The following is a 13149-nucleotide window of genomic DNA, read 5'->3' on the forward strand; positions in this document are numbered from 1 at the left end:
ATTCAAAATATAAGCTTTATTGAAAGTGGTGGAGGGAGATTTTTTTTAAATGTTCCACTTCTTAAGCTTATTTACTGTAACCGAGCTTCCTATACAAATCTGTAGGTGGTATGATGTGTGCTGGATTTCGGTAGTTATCAGGAATGGTGTTTCTGTAAATGTTTTTGCTGCTAATATCGTGTTCTAGTGCACTCATACTGAGCCCACTGAGACAAAGCTACCAGTGAAGGAAATACAATTAAAAAGGCATTTACAGAAAAATAACTGATGCTCATTACCAGCTGAAATCTGATTAAAAAGGCATTTACAGAAAAATAACTTATAGCTGAAAAGAAAAGCAAAAAAATAGATCCTTACATAAAGGAAGTCCTTCTTTTCCTTGGTTCTGGTAATATGAGGGTAATGGAACTATTTCTGTTGAAAAGCCAGAAAAAAATAATTTATTGGAATGAAAAAAATCAAATTTGGGCTGAAGGAGGAAATGGTACAGAGCTGCAACATGCTAAGTTTTTATCCCAGACATGTACTGTGATCATACCTGGGAGAGTTAAAGAATATAGTATTCCTAAAAGAATGAAATAAAAAATCCAAAACTGGTGGTACATCAAACATCCTCAATGTCTATTTCAGATATTCAGATATTCTTCTCCTATATATTCTTATTAAGATTATTCTCAGTTTGCTAAGGGAAATCACTCCAAAATTGACATCTAACATTTTATCAGTCTTTAAGTGGATAAACTATGAATTGTAAAAAATTATATATACTTACCGTATCGGCAAATATTCAGGAAAATTAAAGGAAAAACTGTTATCAAAATTTTATCTTCAAATGGCAGGTCTAATTTTTAGAGAAAATAATAAAAAAGGACACTTTACATACTTTACATACATACTTTTATAAAAGTTTATATTACTGTAGCTGTTGTTTGAAATTAACTTCCTCTAGACAAAATAAAGTGTTGTACTACATTGCAGCCTCACTGTTAGGAATGAAGATAGAGGAGACAATGCAGGAAGGCCAACACACACAACCAAAATGGAGAGTATCCAAGTCATAGAAGAATGGTAAGTTTCTCAAATTGTCTTCTAGAAATATGTTTTCAATTTGCCTATAATTAATGTCGATTCACCTTGGTTTTAGGTTTCTGGGATGGTGTTTTAATGACTTTTCCTTCTGAAATTTCTATATAAGAGGAAGAAAATCTGGCCTAGTAAAAAAAAATGTCAATGGGGACATTCCTGAACCAGGTTAACTTACATCAGGTTTTTTTGTGTGTAGAAAGAATAGTGGGGAGTGATGGAAGTTGTATGAGTGTTTTCATAAATCTATGGGCCTCAATTGTAAGTTTCTGCTAACTCTGAAATCGCTTTCTTCTGCTTATCCAGACAAGAAGTACAAATGACTTGGTTAAATGTGCACATCACAGTCAGATTTTTAATATGACTACTCTTTGTAAAATAGCTTGGACTATGGTTTTGGCTAAATCAGCCAAGGAAGTGCATGCCTTGAAAGATCAGCTTACACATGTTTAAAGTCCGGGCTTCTCTTTCTCTCTAACCGCATCCTACATAATCTATGATTCTTCTATAATCCAATGCAGAGACTAAGCACCTGAAGTTCGCCCACAGAGAAATTTATCTTTTTTCATACACTGTTAGTGATAGTTAACATCCATGACGTAAGGTTAGCCCTTCTGAGGTCCTCTTTAAGAATCTAACTCTTCTTTTATTCACTTGGGAACAAGGAATATTTAGACCCTACTCCACAATTGTCTGGGTTTTTAGACCTGGGCTTGGGTTAAGTGTTCAGGCTGGCTTTCCTGTTCATTGTAATCAAGACTTTCAACAAGGAGTGATTTTCCTTCTATATCCTAATATCAAGATGAGCTGGAGAGAAATGAGGCTTTGTTTATCAAATTTCAGATTCTGTACCTGATTCTCTCTTTAAAAACATCTATGTAATATAGAACTACTTTTTTTATAAATCTCCTCAGGAAATTAGTATTTAGGGAATACAAGCAGGAAATTAGTTTTCAGTGAATTGGTATATCTTACAGTTTTCGAACATTTTAATAGATGAAACTCTGTTCAAATGGCCTCATCCTGTATCATTTTCACCCACATTTTACTGTATTTAAAAGAACCTCCCCAGGCCACCAGGAAGCACGATTTGCTTATCAGCTCTATCCACTTCTAGCAGGTTCTTTTCAATCTGCCCAGAGAGACAGATGTTCAAATATGCCTGCTCATTTTTTTTGGTTCAGATTATAATTATTTTACTCAGGATAATATAAATGTTAAACACTTTCTCAGTTATTTTGATCTACCAAAGTGCTGTCACAAGTATCGTCTTGTCATTCACTCTGCTTGTAGAGTAGAAGTTGACAAATGGTCTTGAAGACAAATAACATGGCCAAGTGTGACTTGTTGTACAAAATGATTACACAGAATTTTTTAACCAAAGCTAGTAAAGCTTTGTGTTGGATCCTATCAGGAAGGAGAGGAAGAGCATGCATTTTAAAGTTTGAAACCATATTTAATTATTGCTAAATAAGTTGGAGTATCACATTCCCAATCTATTCATTCGTACATTAATGCATTAGTGAAGCAAGGTATTCTTCTGGTCATCTATCCAGTGCATCCACTGTTACAAGCCAAGAATAGCTTCCTTCAGAAAATGGGAATGGGGACCTTTTTCCCCAACCCTTATCCTTTCAGTTTTGCCAGCAGCATCTACTGCATCTAGGGCCAACAGATCATCATTCAGGTCAATAGCCCCCAACAGAGAGAAGCTTAGCAACCCTTAGGTACCAGCACAGAGAATATGCTAATTTAAAAGCTCTCTGAATTAGTATTTTGTTTGGCCTCATTAGTATGCTCTTGGCTGCCAAGAGCCTTTTTGTTTTTCTTGTCCTTGCTGAACCAAATCATGTGGCAGCCAGTGATTGGCCAAACAACATCAGAAGCGAGCAGTGACATTAGGTGTCATCTAAACTTGTCATGAGAGAGAATCTTTTGTTGGCTTCCCAAAATCTCATCTCTTTTAACTGCAGAAGCTGTAAGTAAGTTCTCTTGGATTTTTCTGAGTCAGGTGGCTAACAATACTAGTAGAAATTTGTAGAAAGACAAGGGTGTGTCTCTCAGCATTAAACACATTTAGTGGGTTCTTGGAATAATGAATGCACAAGTAAAGAATGAACAAAATTCTCCTGTCACTGCTGAAGCTGCATTGCTTCCTATTTTCACTCTGGACTAAAGTGCAAATGAAAGGAGAATTTTTGGCCAAATGTATGAAAACACTGTTATAAAAATAGAAGCATATTTGTAATAATACTTTGCTTTTGCAGCCAAAACCCTACTGCAGATGAAATTTTGTCTTGGGCTCAGAATTTTGACAAGATGATGAAAACACCAGCTGGGAGGAACCTTTTTAGAGAGTTTCTTCGAACAGAGTACAGTGAAGAGAACCTGCTCTTTTGGCTTGCATGTGAAGATTTAAAGAAGGAACAAAACAAGAAAGTTATTGAAGAAAAAGCAAGACTTATATATGAAGATTACATTTCTATACTTTCACCAAAAGAGGTAAAACTGGAAATATTACAGTTTCATTTTCTGTTGTTTCCGAGCACGAATGTCATAAATGGATTTCCAGATGGGAGACATAAGGTCTGCCTGATGTATCAGATGAGAGCAATTCTTCATATGGAAGGTTAAACTGAGGCAGAGAGGACAGAGAAAGAGTTGATGCTGGTGCTAAGCCATTTAGCTTCACTGGCCCTAACTCCTTAAGTGCTGTGTAAGAGAGATTAAAGAGAATCTCCAGAATCAGAAGGAATGGGAATGGGCATACTTCTTTAGTACTGGAGCATGCCTATCAGGACAGGCAGTAAGGGATTGAAATGGGAGAAATTCTGAAATGATCTTTACTGGAGTGAATAAAAAACATTACCTATGAAATCACGTTCTGGAACAGACAGAAGGATCTTTCTTCAGCCATGCCAAGTACTTTTGGATGCTCTTTCTTGTCTCCATGCATTACATCACACTTTCTACTCAATGGCATTATGCTAATTTATGCTCACTGCAGATCTGGCCCTCTGCAGTTTAACGTGGCACTGCTTTTTGTAGTAGTGTTCAAATTCATTCACAAGAATGAATCCAAAGGCAATATATAACTTCATTATCTTCTTTAGTGCCGCTGATTTGGAGATAACTGCTAATATAGCAATCTAATAATGTATATTTCATACTTTAATATGTATATATAGTGTCCTAATTGCTCAGACCCCTTTCTAACCCAGCATGAAGTAATTAAAATTATAACACTACAAAAATCTTGTTTGGCTTAGTGTTTGACAAAACTGCTCACAAACTTATTGCGCTAGACCTGTGTGATTGGCTGGAGTCCATTTAGTGCCCCCTGCCCCTAGTGGAAATCTGAGGCAAACAAGAACTGTTCACAAGCCTTTCCATGAGCACATGAGCTGAGAAGTTCTTGTTCAACCCAGCACCCCATTCCATATGCTATCTTTTGGCATAAGAGCTGAAAAATTTGGCATTGCCTGTTCAGTGGCGAAGTTACCAAGGCAGAAGGCCTTAATGTATCAACCAGATACCTCATATACTTATGTTTACCAACCAGATATCTTTAATAATTGCACCTCACTTTGCCAGCTTGTTATACTGAGTCACTGAAAGACCACAGCCTGAATTAATAAATCTATAATTAATTATTTTTGCATCTGTAATTGCAATTGACTTTGACTATATTAATTGACAAAAAGAAAAATCCTTATGCTTTTGCCATTTTTTTGATAATAAAAGCTAAATCAGTTAGCTGCATAAACTGGTTTTGTTAAGATGGGTATTTGTGCATGTGTATATGTGGAAGGGGGTCAGAGGCAGGAATTGGCTAAATCTCAGTGTATCATTTTTATCCTACATATACACATTGGTCTGGAGTTGAAATCTATTCAAATAAATTCCTAAGACACAGAGCTGCACCACTGGTTCTCAGAACCACCAGAACGTGAAACCTCTGCATGCCGTTGTGTCTAGAAGCCGTTAGCTTTTGGCAGCCGTGCAGTCTAGTGGGCTCACTCAGTTATGCCACCTATACAATGGAATCAATCAGAAAAATGAGTGGGTTGAAAAATAGCCCAGAAAAAAGAAAAAAAAAAAAAAAAGAAAGCCACTTTCAGATGGATCAATTCCTGAATCCAGTTAGCTGTAGGGCTGCACAGACAGCTGTGAGAGGAGGGGAGACTGCGCTGGTGGGAGCGCGTGTCTGGGGAAGCAGCGGAGGCCGCTCAGGCCGCTGGCGCGGTGCCGCTGCCAGCCACAGGCCCCGGCTCGTGGGGTGCCGCACGCGGCCAGGGCAGTCAGCATTCAGGTGAGGAGCGTGCACCGTGCCGACACAACGTGATCCTGCAGGGCCAGCCTGATGCCGGGAGAGGCAGAGTTTGCTGGCATCAGCAGGCTGCCTGTGTTTGTAGTTAGCTGGCATCATCACTGTGTCTTGTGGCTGATAACTAAGGAGCAGCAAGGAACAAGCTTGCTTGCTGTGACAGCAACGTACACAGATACACCACAAAAACAAATAGACAAAAAAGCTACATTCTATATTTGGTACTGAAGATATAATGAAAATGTATGCAATACTGTACCATGCTACTGTATTTCAAAGACTTTGTTTCACCACATATACAAACACAAAAGCTCACACTTCCCTACACGTTCTGAATTTTCATTATTTATTCATCTCTGCTAGCACCCTCCACATACCGAGGTATCTTGCTATGTGGAGTTTTCCAGGAGTGAACACAGTCCTTCAGGCAAAATAACTGCTCATTTATACAGTTGCAGATTTATGCAGCCAGCTTGTAACCTGTTTTAAATGACCATATCATAACTTGTCCGTGCTAGCCATTGTGTTTGGCACTAAATTCAGTATTTTATCCTTTCTATCCTAGCTGAGTAACCCCTTGCTGGCCCCAGCAGGCTTCCCCTTTTTTACTGACATTCTGCTTAATTTAGAAGGTATTAATTTTAACATTTTAAGAGCATTTTGTGGATAAGCTGTACACTGAAACTTCCAAGTGATATCCTAAAGTAACCTGTGCATTCATCCCAAGCATAATATGCCCTTTTCTGCCTAGGTACAAGAGTTCATTACTGATGAAAATAAAATGAAAAACTAAGGTGGACTTTTTCACAGTTGCTACCAACTTCAATATGAACACATGATATCCTGAAAGAATAAATTACCATATGCTAAAAAGTTTTAAAGGAAAGAACAGATTGAGGCACGTACTATTATTGGGGATGTTAGCACAAAACCAGAAAATTTTAGGTAATTTGTGACTGACAAGTACTGTGCCTGAAAGAAAATGAAAAAATATATGTATGACAACAAATTGAGAATGAGGAATAGAAAACATTGAAAAAATAGCTGCAAGTGACCAGAAAAAAAATGACCTTGTTGAATGAAATTGATACAAAATTCCCACAGGAGAATTATTTAAATGGTATGTGTGTAAAAACGGCAAAACATTTTATGGTAAAATAACATATTTAGGGAAATTCAGGATACCTCAGAGCTTTACTTATATGCACTGTACTTATGCTTTTTTATACACATTTCATCTGAGAGAGTTTAGGATGAATGCAGTGACAAGGCTGAAACCAAATCAGAGGTGATGGCTCAGCCTGTAATTTCGCATATGGTGGCCCTGAAAGAAGCACAGAAGGTAACATGAACAAGAAGCTGATAATCTCGTCATTTTCTGTGGAACCTCATAAGATATATATCTGCATGCAGCCTTTCCAATGTTACTGCTTAATATTAGTCTGTTCTCATCTTCTTCAGGTTAGTCTTGATTCCCGGGTGAGAGAAGTGATCAACAGAAACTTGTTGGATCCCAGTCCTCATATGTACGAAGATGCCCAGCTCCAGATATACACCCTCATGCACAGAGACTCTTTTCCAAGGTTTTTGAACTCTCAGATTTACAAGTCTCTTGTTGAAAACATTACAGGCTCTACTTCTGAAACTTAGTTTTAATTTTTGAATAAAATAACTTGTTTGGGGCTTTTTTGGGTGGGTGGGGTGGAAGAAAAGTAGTTCAATAACATCTGGAGCTGAGTTCCTGGAGAACTACAGTTTAGCACTACTCAGGCTACTGTGAAGAAAACAAACACATATTATGGTCTCTGTCTACGTTTTTACCAAGGTCCTCCTTGCTTGAGATGCCTGGGGAGGGGAACAATGGATTTGACAAAATACATTTGTTTCACACTCCTTTCACCCAACTACAGTCAAAATTGCAATGATGTATTTGTAGTTTTATGAACAGTCTCCTTGTGTATTCTCACACTGCATGTGCAAGGTAAAACGGCTTCACTTACCACGTAGTTGTTGCAATATTTAATCCAATAACATAAATTATATCTGTATTTAAGAACTTTTTTTGTGCAATACAGTCTTATGGTACATACAACTGCAGCAAACCAGAAAGAGGCTTGCATTTTTTAACATCACTAACTGAAAAAGCCAATTTTTAAGGTGTAGCATTATTCGACATGCTCTACTGAGTACAATACACTGACTTTTTGAAGCCAATATTTCTGTACAGAAAGAAAAAAAAAGAGCTATTTATCATTGTTTATTTAAAATAAATCAAGTGAGGGATTCCTCTGGTTGCTCACTGCCAAAACTGTGGCATTTTCATTAGAGAGTTTGCAATGTCAAGAAAGAAAAAAAGAAAAAAAAAAAAAAGCACAAACCACTTAAAGGGATTAGTGGATTAGTGACACAATCTATGCGCTGATATTGTTTAATTGTTAAAAGAACAAAGATTTTCAATGTACATTTCTGATGTCAGATACTGTAACTGATTTATTAAAGACTGGCTATCCAGTTCTAACACTGTTGTATAATGTTATGTACTTCAGAAAAAAAAACACACAAAAACACTCAAAAAAAGCTTGATAATTTAGTTTTTGAATAAAGAAGTTTAATAAAGATTGCCTACATGTAGCATTTTAGAGCATTTTAGAACATTTTGATGAATTGCATCTGTCCTGTAAGAGTCTCTTCTTTCTGAAAACTAAATCCAGTAAAATATGTTTTTAAACAAAGTAAAGTTTTACGAGGTGGCGGGTCAGTGAACACTCACCTCTGCTTCTAGCCTCATTGATTCCTTGAATAACTCCTTGAAAAAGGGGGGTTTGGAGAGTAATATTAAACCAAACTTCAAGGGCTCCTGAACCTACAGTCCTTACCCAAGCAAAATGCCTACAGCAACTTTCCTGGGTAAAGAATCCTGTACTGAGCCCTTAGTCAGAGCTAAGGCAGCACATCCTCAAATCACTTTGCTGCCATGGTGTTTTTAATAGGTGTTTGCTTGGCCTTTTTATCAAAATATGTCCAATTTTAGAATGCATTTTGATGTTTAAAGAGACAGTAACTTGGAACTTAAAAAAAAAAAATCATTCCTATCAAATACAAGAAAAATGTGTGTTAGCATCCCTCACAGGCTGTTAAAGATATACCATGAAATGGCTTTGAATACAAGTTAAATATATATATGTATGTATGTATGTATATATATTTAATACTGATAACTCTGGTCTTACACTAAGGCTCAAGAGGCAAGGTTCTTCGCACTTACATATGGAGTAAATATGGCATGGTCCCACTGTTATTGGTGGGGTTGAACAGTTTTGAAAATATGTTACTGGGGGGAATCTAGCCCCATCATATTTGGCGCCAACCAGCAAGTTACTCCTTGCAAGCAGTCTCTGCCAGCTCCCGTGAAGTCCCTGGTACTGAGACTGCTTTGCCTCTATACAGTAACTGGCAGGATGTAGGTCTTAGTTTATTTTCTGGGGCTTATTTTTTTCCTTTATTTTACTACCTCTCATTTTTTTAATTTATTGAACATGCTTCAAATAGCAGGTCTGGGGAATTTTTTTAATCATTCTTTTTACTTGAAACCTGTGTGCTTTTTTTGGATATATATGAACAATTTAAAAAACTCTTTCTTAAACTCATTTGGTTTTGTAATTTATATAGAATTCAGGAGATGATTAAAAGGGCTATTCTCTATTCCCTATGCAAATATTTTAACTGTTGTAGTGTTTGACAAAATGGGATCTAAAAAAATCTGCAAAGTGGAAAACAATTCTGTTTACAGTGGCGTTGCTGACTATCCTACCATATTCAGCACTTTTAAATATTGTTATTTATGAAAATGTAGTTTAAAATGCAAGACAATATTTATAATTGTTTCTTTTAATAAATACCTGTTTTGTCTGAAAATGTTATTGTGTTATGACAACTTTATTCATGTTGGTTAGCTATTTACCACTATGAATAAAATATTTAACTATTATACTGATAGAATAATAGCTATGATGTTTACAAACCTTGAGAAAAGGAGGGAAAATTCAGTGAGAAAGGACTGCCTCCTTCTACTGTGAAATACTGTTAGAATAACAAATTTGAAGATGCTTTTTATCTTAATTGGAATTTAACTATGATCTGACATGTCTAGTATTTGATTACAATTACATTTACTGTGGTAAACATATACAACACCAGATATGTATATATTTACATTATGTAATTTCAAGTTTGTTGCTGTTGGAGGCACAAAACATTTGATTCACACATCTAAACAATGTGTAAGAGGCAAAACTGCATGCATAAATCTTTACAAATGTAGACTTAAATATTGTTGACTCTATATTCGATGATGACCTGCTAGTTATGAGCTATCTTTATAAGATATTTCAGATAGATACAAACTCTTATCAACACAGACAAGTCATCCATTCAGGGAAATTATTAAAAGTAAATGTATCAGCCCTAGAATACTATCTTGATTTCTTTCTATCATGATATTCCAAAAACTGTACTTGGAAACTGTTACATCATTTTGACAATTATTACACCAGTCCTCAGTGTAATACTGCAATGAAATCACGTTCAGAATTTCTTGTCTTAAATTCTCTACCTGGAGAGATTTATAAATTAAACGTAACTTTTATGAAGTTTTTTCTCAGAGCAAATGCTCATATTGAAATGATTCATATGCATTTCATCTATTAGGTTGGGTTTCCCAAAAGTTTTATAAATAAATGGATATAGTCCAAATGGACAACAAATCAGACCATAACATGATCTCATTGCCTATCATACACTTCTTTAAACACCAAATGTAAAACAGTCAAGATATTAAACTGATTTACTGTGCATGCAGTGTACAATACACTTCTTTGAAAAACTGCCTAAATACACTTATTCTATAGCTTGGAATAAAATAAGTATGCATTTAACTTGTATTTCAGTTTTTCATGAGAATGCATATAATAAGTACACTACAGAAAGTGACTTATGTTTTTGTTATTTCATTATTCTTGTCCAGTGTTTTTTTTCCAGTGACACATAAGATTTACATGTCAATAAGGCCTAATCCACAAGCAAGCAGAGCACTTGGGAATACAAAGACCTTTTGGTTTCAAAGGATCTGAATATATATTTTATTAAGCATGTGTTCAATTCAGCGGTGCACAGCCAATGTGCAAATAAATAAACTAACAGTAGTTTGGGAAATTCAGTATAAAACAAAACTGCAGGTAACATGGAGAATATTTAAATGTGAATAAAGGCATATATGGTAAGAAGAAAAAAAGGAAAAAGAAAAAAAAAAAAAAAGGCTGAGCAGCAGAAGTGACTGGAGTGCAGATCCTGGAACTTGTACCCACATGGACCGGTGAAGAGAGCCCAGTACTGCGCAAATGTGGTTCTGCTGCTTCCAGGTGCACAGGTCACACACTGCTCGCTTGAGCAATTCACACAAACTATTCATAGGAAAACAGGGTTAACAGAAATCATGCTGAAACTAATAATAGTTGTGTTCTAACTCAGAAGCATGCAGAAGGGTCTGCTAGGTTGCGCTCACAAAATACATTTAAGCTAAATAATTTAAACTGCCACATGATGCCAAACTTTCTCCCCTTTGAGTCAAATGTGAACACAAGGTGTGCTTGCCTGTGAAATGAGCATCTAAAAAGGATGTGAAGCTCGTTCTGTGAGAGCAGCTTGTGGGATTGACCATGCTGTGAGTCCTAGCAACTTCTGCAATTTCTGCATAGTGAGTGCCTGTAAAAGCTATTTAGGATATGTATTCCACATATGTATTCCACACTGATTCAAAACCAAACAAGCCAAAAGCAAAAAGTCTCTAAATTTCAGTCACTCCCTATACCACAAGCAATAAAGTTCAACCTGCCAGTATTTGCGGGTAAATATCCAACTAACTAATAAAATATCCAGCAATGGTCTGACTCCCTACCGAATCCAACAAGGCAAAAAACTCAGGCTGCATGTACACAGACAGCTGCAATATCTGTTCTGAGTTGGTTGAAAGCATGGCTGACTATCGTCCTCAAACAAGGCTTTTCTCAACCCCAAATGTCATCATTTTTTTGTACACATACAAGAGCAGGGCTTTATAGCCTCCTAGGACCTGCAGTGACAGTGCTCTCACCCCATTCACCCATAGCCTGAGTACGTTTGCAGCGACAAAATTTTAATTTCTTTCACATGTGTCCTGAATATTTCTGGCAGCAGAAGTGATGTCTGTGGGATGAAAGAACATGGCAATAACGATGCCAAAAATCAGCTGCCATTAGCACCATCTGCATTTTGGGGAGATAAAAACATTAACTATATGCCAAGGGCCAGATTTTGCCCCTTCTGTTAACCATAAAGAATTAGTCTGTATAAACCCATCCTTCCAGTTTAAGACAGGCACAATTCACATGATTCAAAGGCTGACAGTCAGTGTAAATTCAATTTTCTTCCTACAGGTATACTACATTATCCACCATACTTTAGTGATCTTCATGGACGGATTGGTAGCAGTGAGTTGGAGGAAAGCTTCCAGGGAATAAGATTACATAAACACTGCTCTAGGAATCAATGCCAGACTAGCTCCAATAAATAAATAAAAAACAAAACTCCACATAGACCTGTAAGTGTAATTTTATTTTACTGTTACAGTGTTTCTTTGTCAGTGAATCTTGCCCAAAGTGGTGCACTTGCAGTGCTTGTAATCAAACATTCATTTTAATATTCAATACTTCAAATAATATATTCTCATGTTGAACATAACCATTAAGTTTTGTTCTATTTTGGAAACCCAAAGGTTTGATTTCTAATTACTTGAGCAGCCTAGAGGTATAAGCAAGACCTGACTTTTGACATGCCACTTATGAAACAGACAATTTCCTAATTTAATACATGAGCAAAGTTACTGTTATTCCATCAGTGTTAATTTAGCTGTAGAGTATTATCTGGTCCTGTTAAGAAAGGAGGAACGGCCAGCCTCCCTCTGATTCCTTGGGTGACTGTAATACAAAACATTGTTTAATACAATTTTATGGATAGCTGTACATTCTTATAACAAAGTATATTTTTAAACTATGTTTTGAGTTCAGCCAAGAACCTTACTATTGAGGCTATCTAAAAGAAAGCCAGTAGGCCAAGCTGTCTGGATACCAGAAGTGGTTTGTCAAGAACATCTCACTGAATTATCACACCACCTTTATTAAATAAATAGCTCAACCTTTCTTTCATTGCGGCTTAAAATTTTGACAAATTCCTGAAATTTTCATACTTCAAAAATAGCCTATTTCTTTTTCTCAAAATTTTCTCAATTTTTTCCCCCCATGTTTCCTATGCAGAATGAATATGCACATACACTTCCACAAGAATTTGCAACTTCCACAGGAATAAGGAAATTAACAGTTAAAATCTCAGCACCCATGGTGTGGGAGGGCGGGGGGGTTCTTTTACCAGGAAGTCTTTTTTAAACCTCTGATATTGCATAAAGGAAATGAAGGATCTCGTAACGGCTTATTTATTTATTTATTGTCTCCCCAGTGGTTACAAAACAAACAAAAAAACAAACAAACAAAAAAAACGTTTTTTTGACGGGTGGCGCTGCCCTACGCAGGAGGGCAGGCACAGCGCAAGGGACGGGCACGTCGCCCAGGCCCCGCCCCGACTCCCCTCACGCACAGCGCTACCCGCGCCCGTCCCGCCCCCTCGTTCCCGCCCCATGGCCTCCGGCCAAT

The 13149-nt window shown here is 36.8% G+C and overlaps 1 protein-coding gene across 3 annotated transcripts in view; it reads left to right on the top strand.

Annotated features, from left to right (window-relative positions):
• The window catches only part of RGS17 (regulator of G protein signaling 17), a 72189-nt gene extending 61845 nt beyond the window's left edge, over nt 1–10344 (top strand). For 2 of the 3 annotated variants that reach the window (XM_088537063.1, XM_088537064.1), the window contains exons 3-5: nt 979–1068; nt 3351–3585; nt 6872–10344. In XM_088537063.1, the coding sequence (XP_088393189.1) occupies nt 979–1068; nt 3351–3585; nt 6872–7060 (514 nt within the window). In that variant the 3' untranslated portion in view covers nt 7061–10344. The remainder of the gene's footprint in view (nt 1–978; nt 1069–3350; nt 3586–6871) is intronic. The other variant, XM_088537065.1, reaches the window with a different exon arrangement.
• The last annotated feature ends 2805 nt before the right edge of the window (nt 10345–13149 follow it).

This window comes from Tinamus guttatus, unplaced genomic scaffold (genome assembly GCF_059628265.1).
Source record: "Tinamus guttatus ecotype Peru unplaced genomic scaffold, ASM5962826v1 Tinamus_guttatus_pri_ptg000716l, whole genome shotgun sequence".
NCBI lineage: Eukaryota > Metazoa > Chordata > Aves > Tinamiformes > Tinamidae > Tinamus > Tinamus guttatus.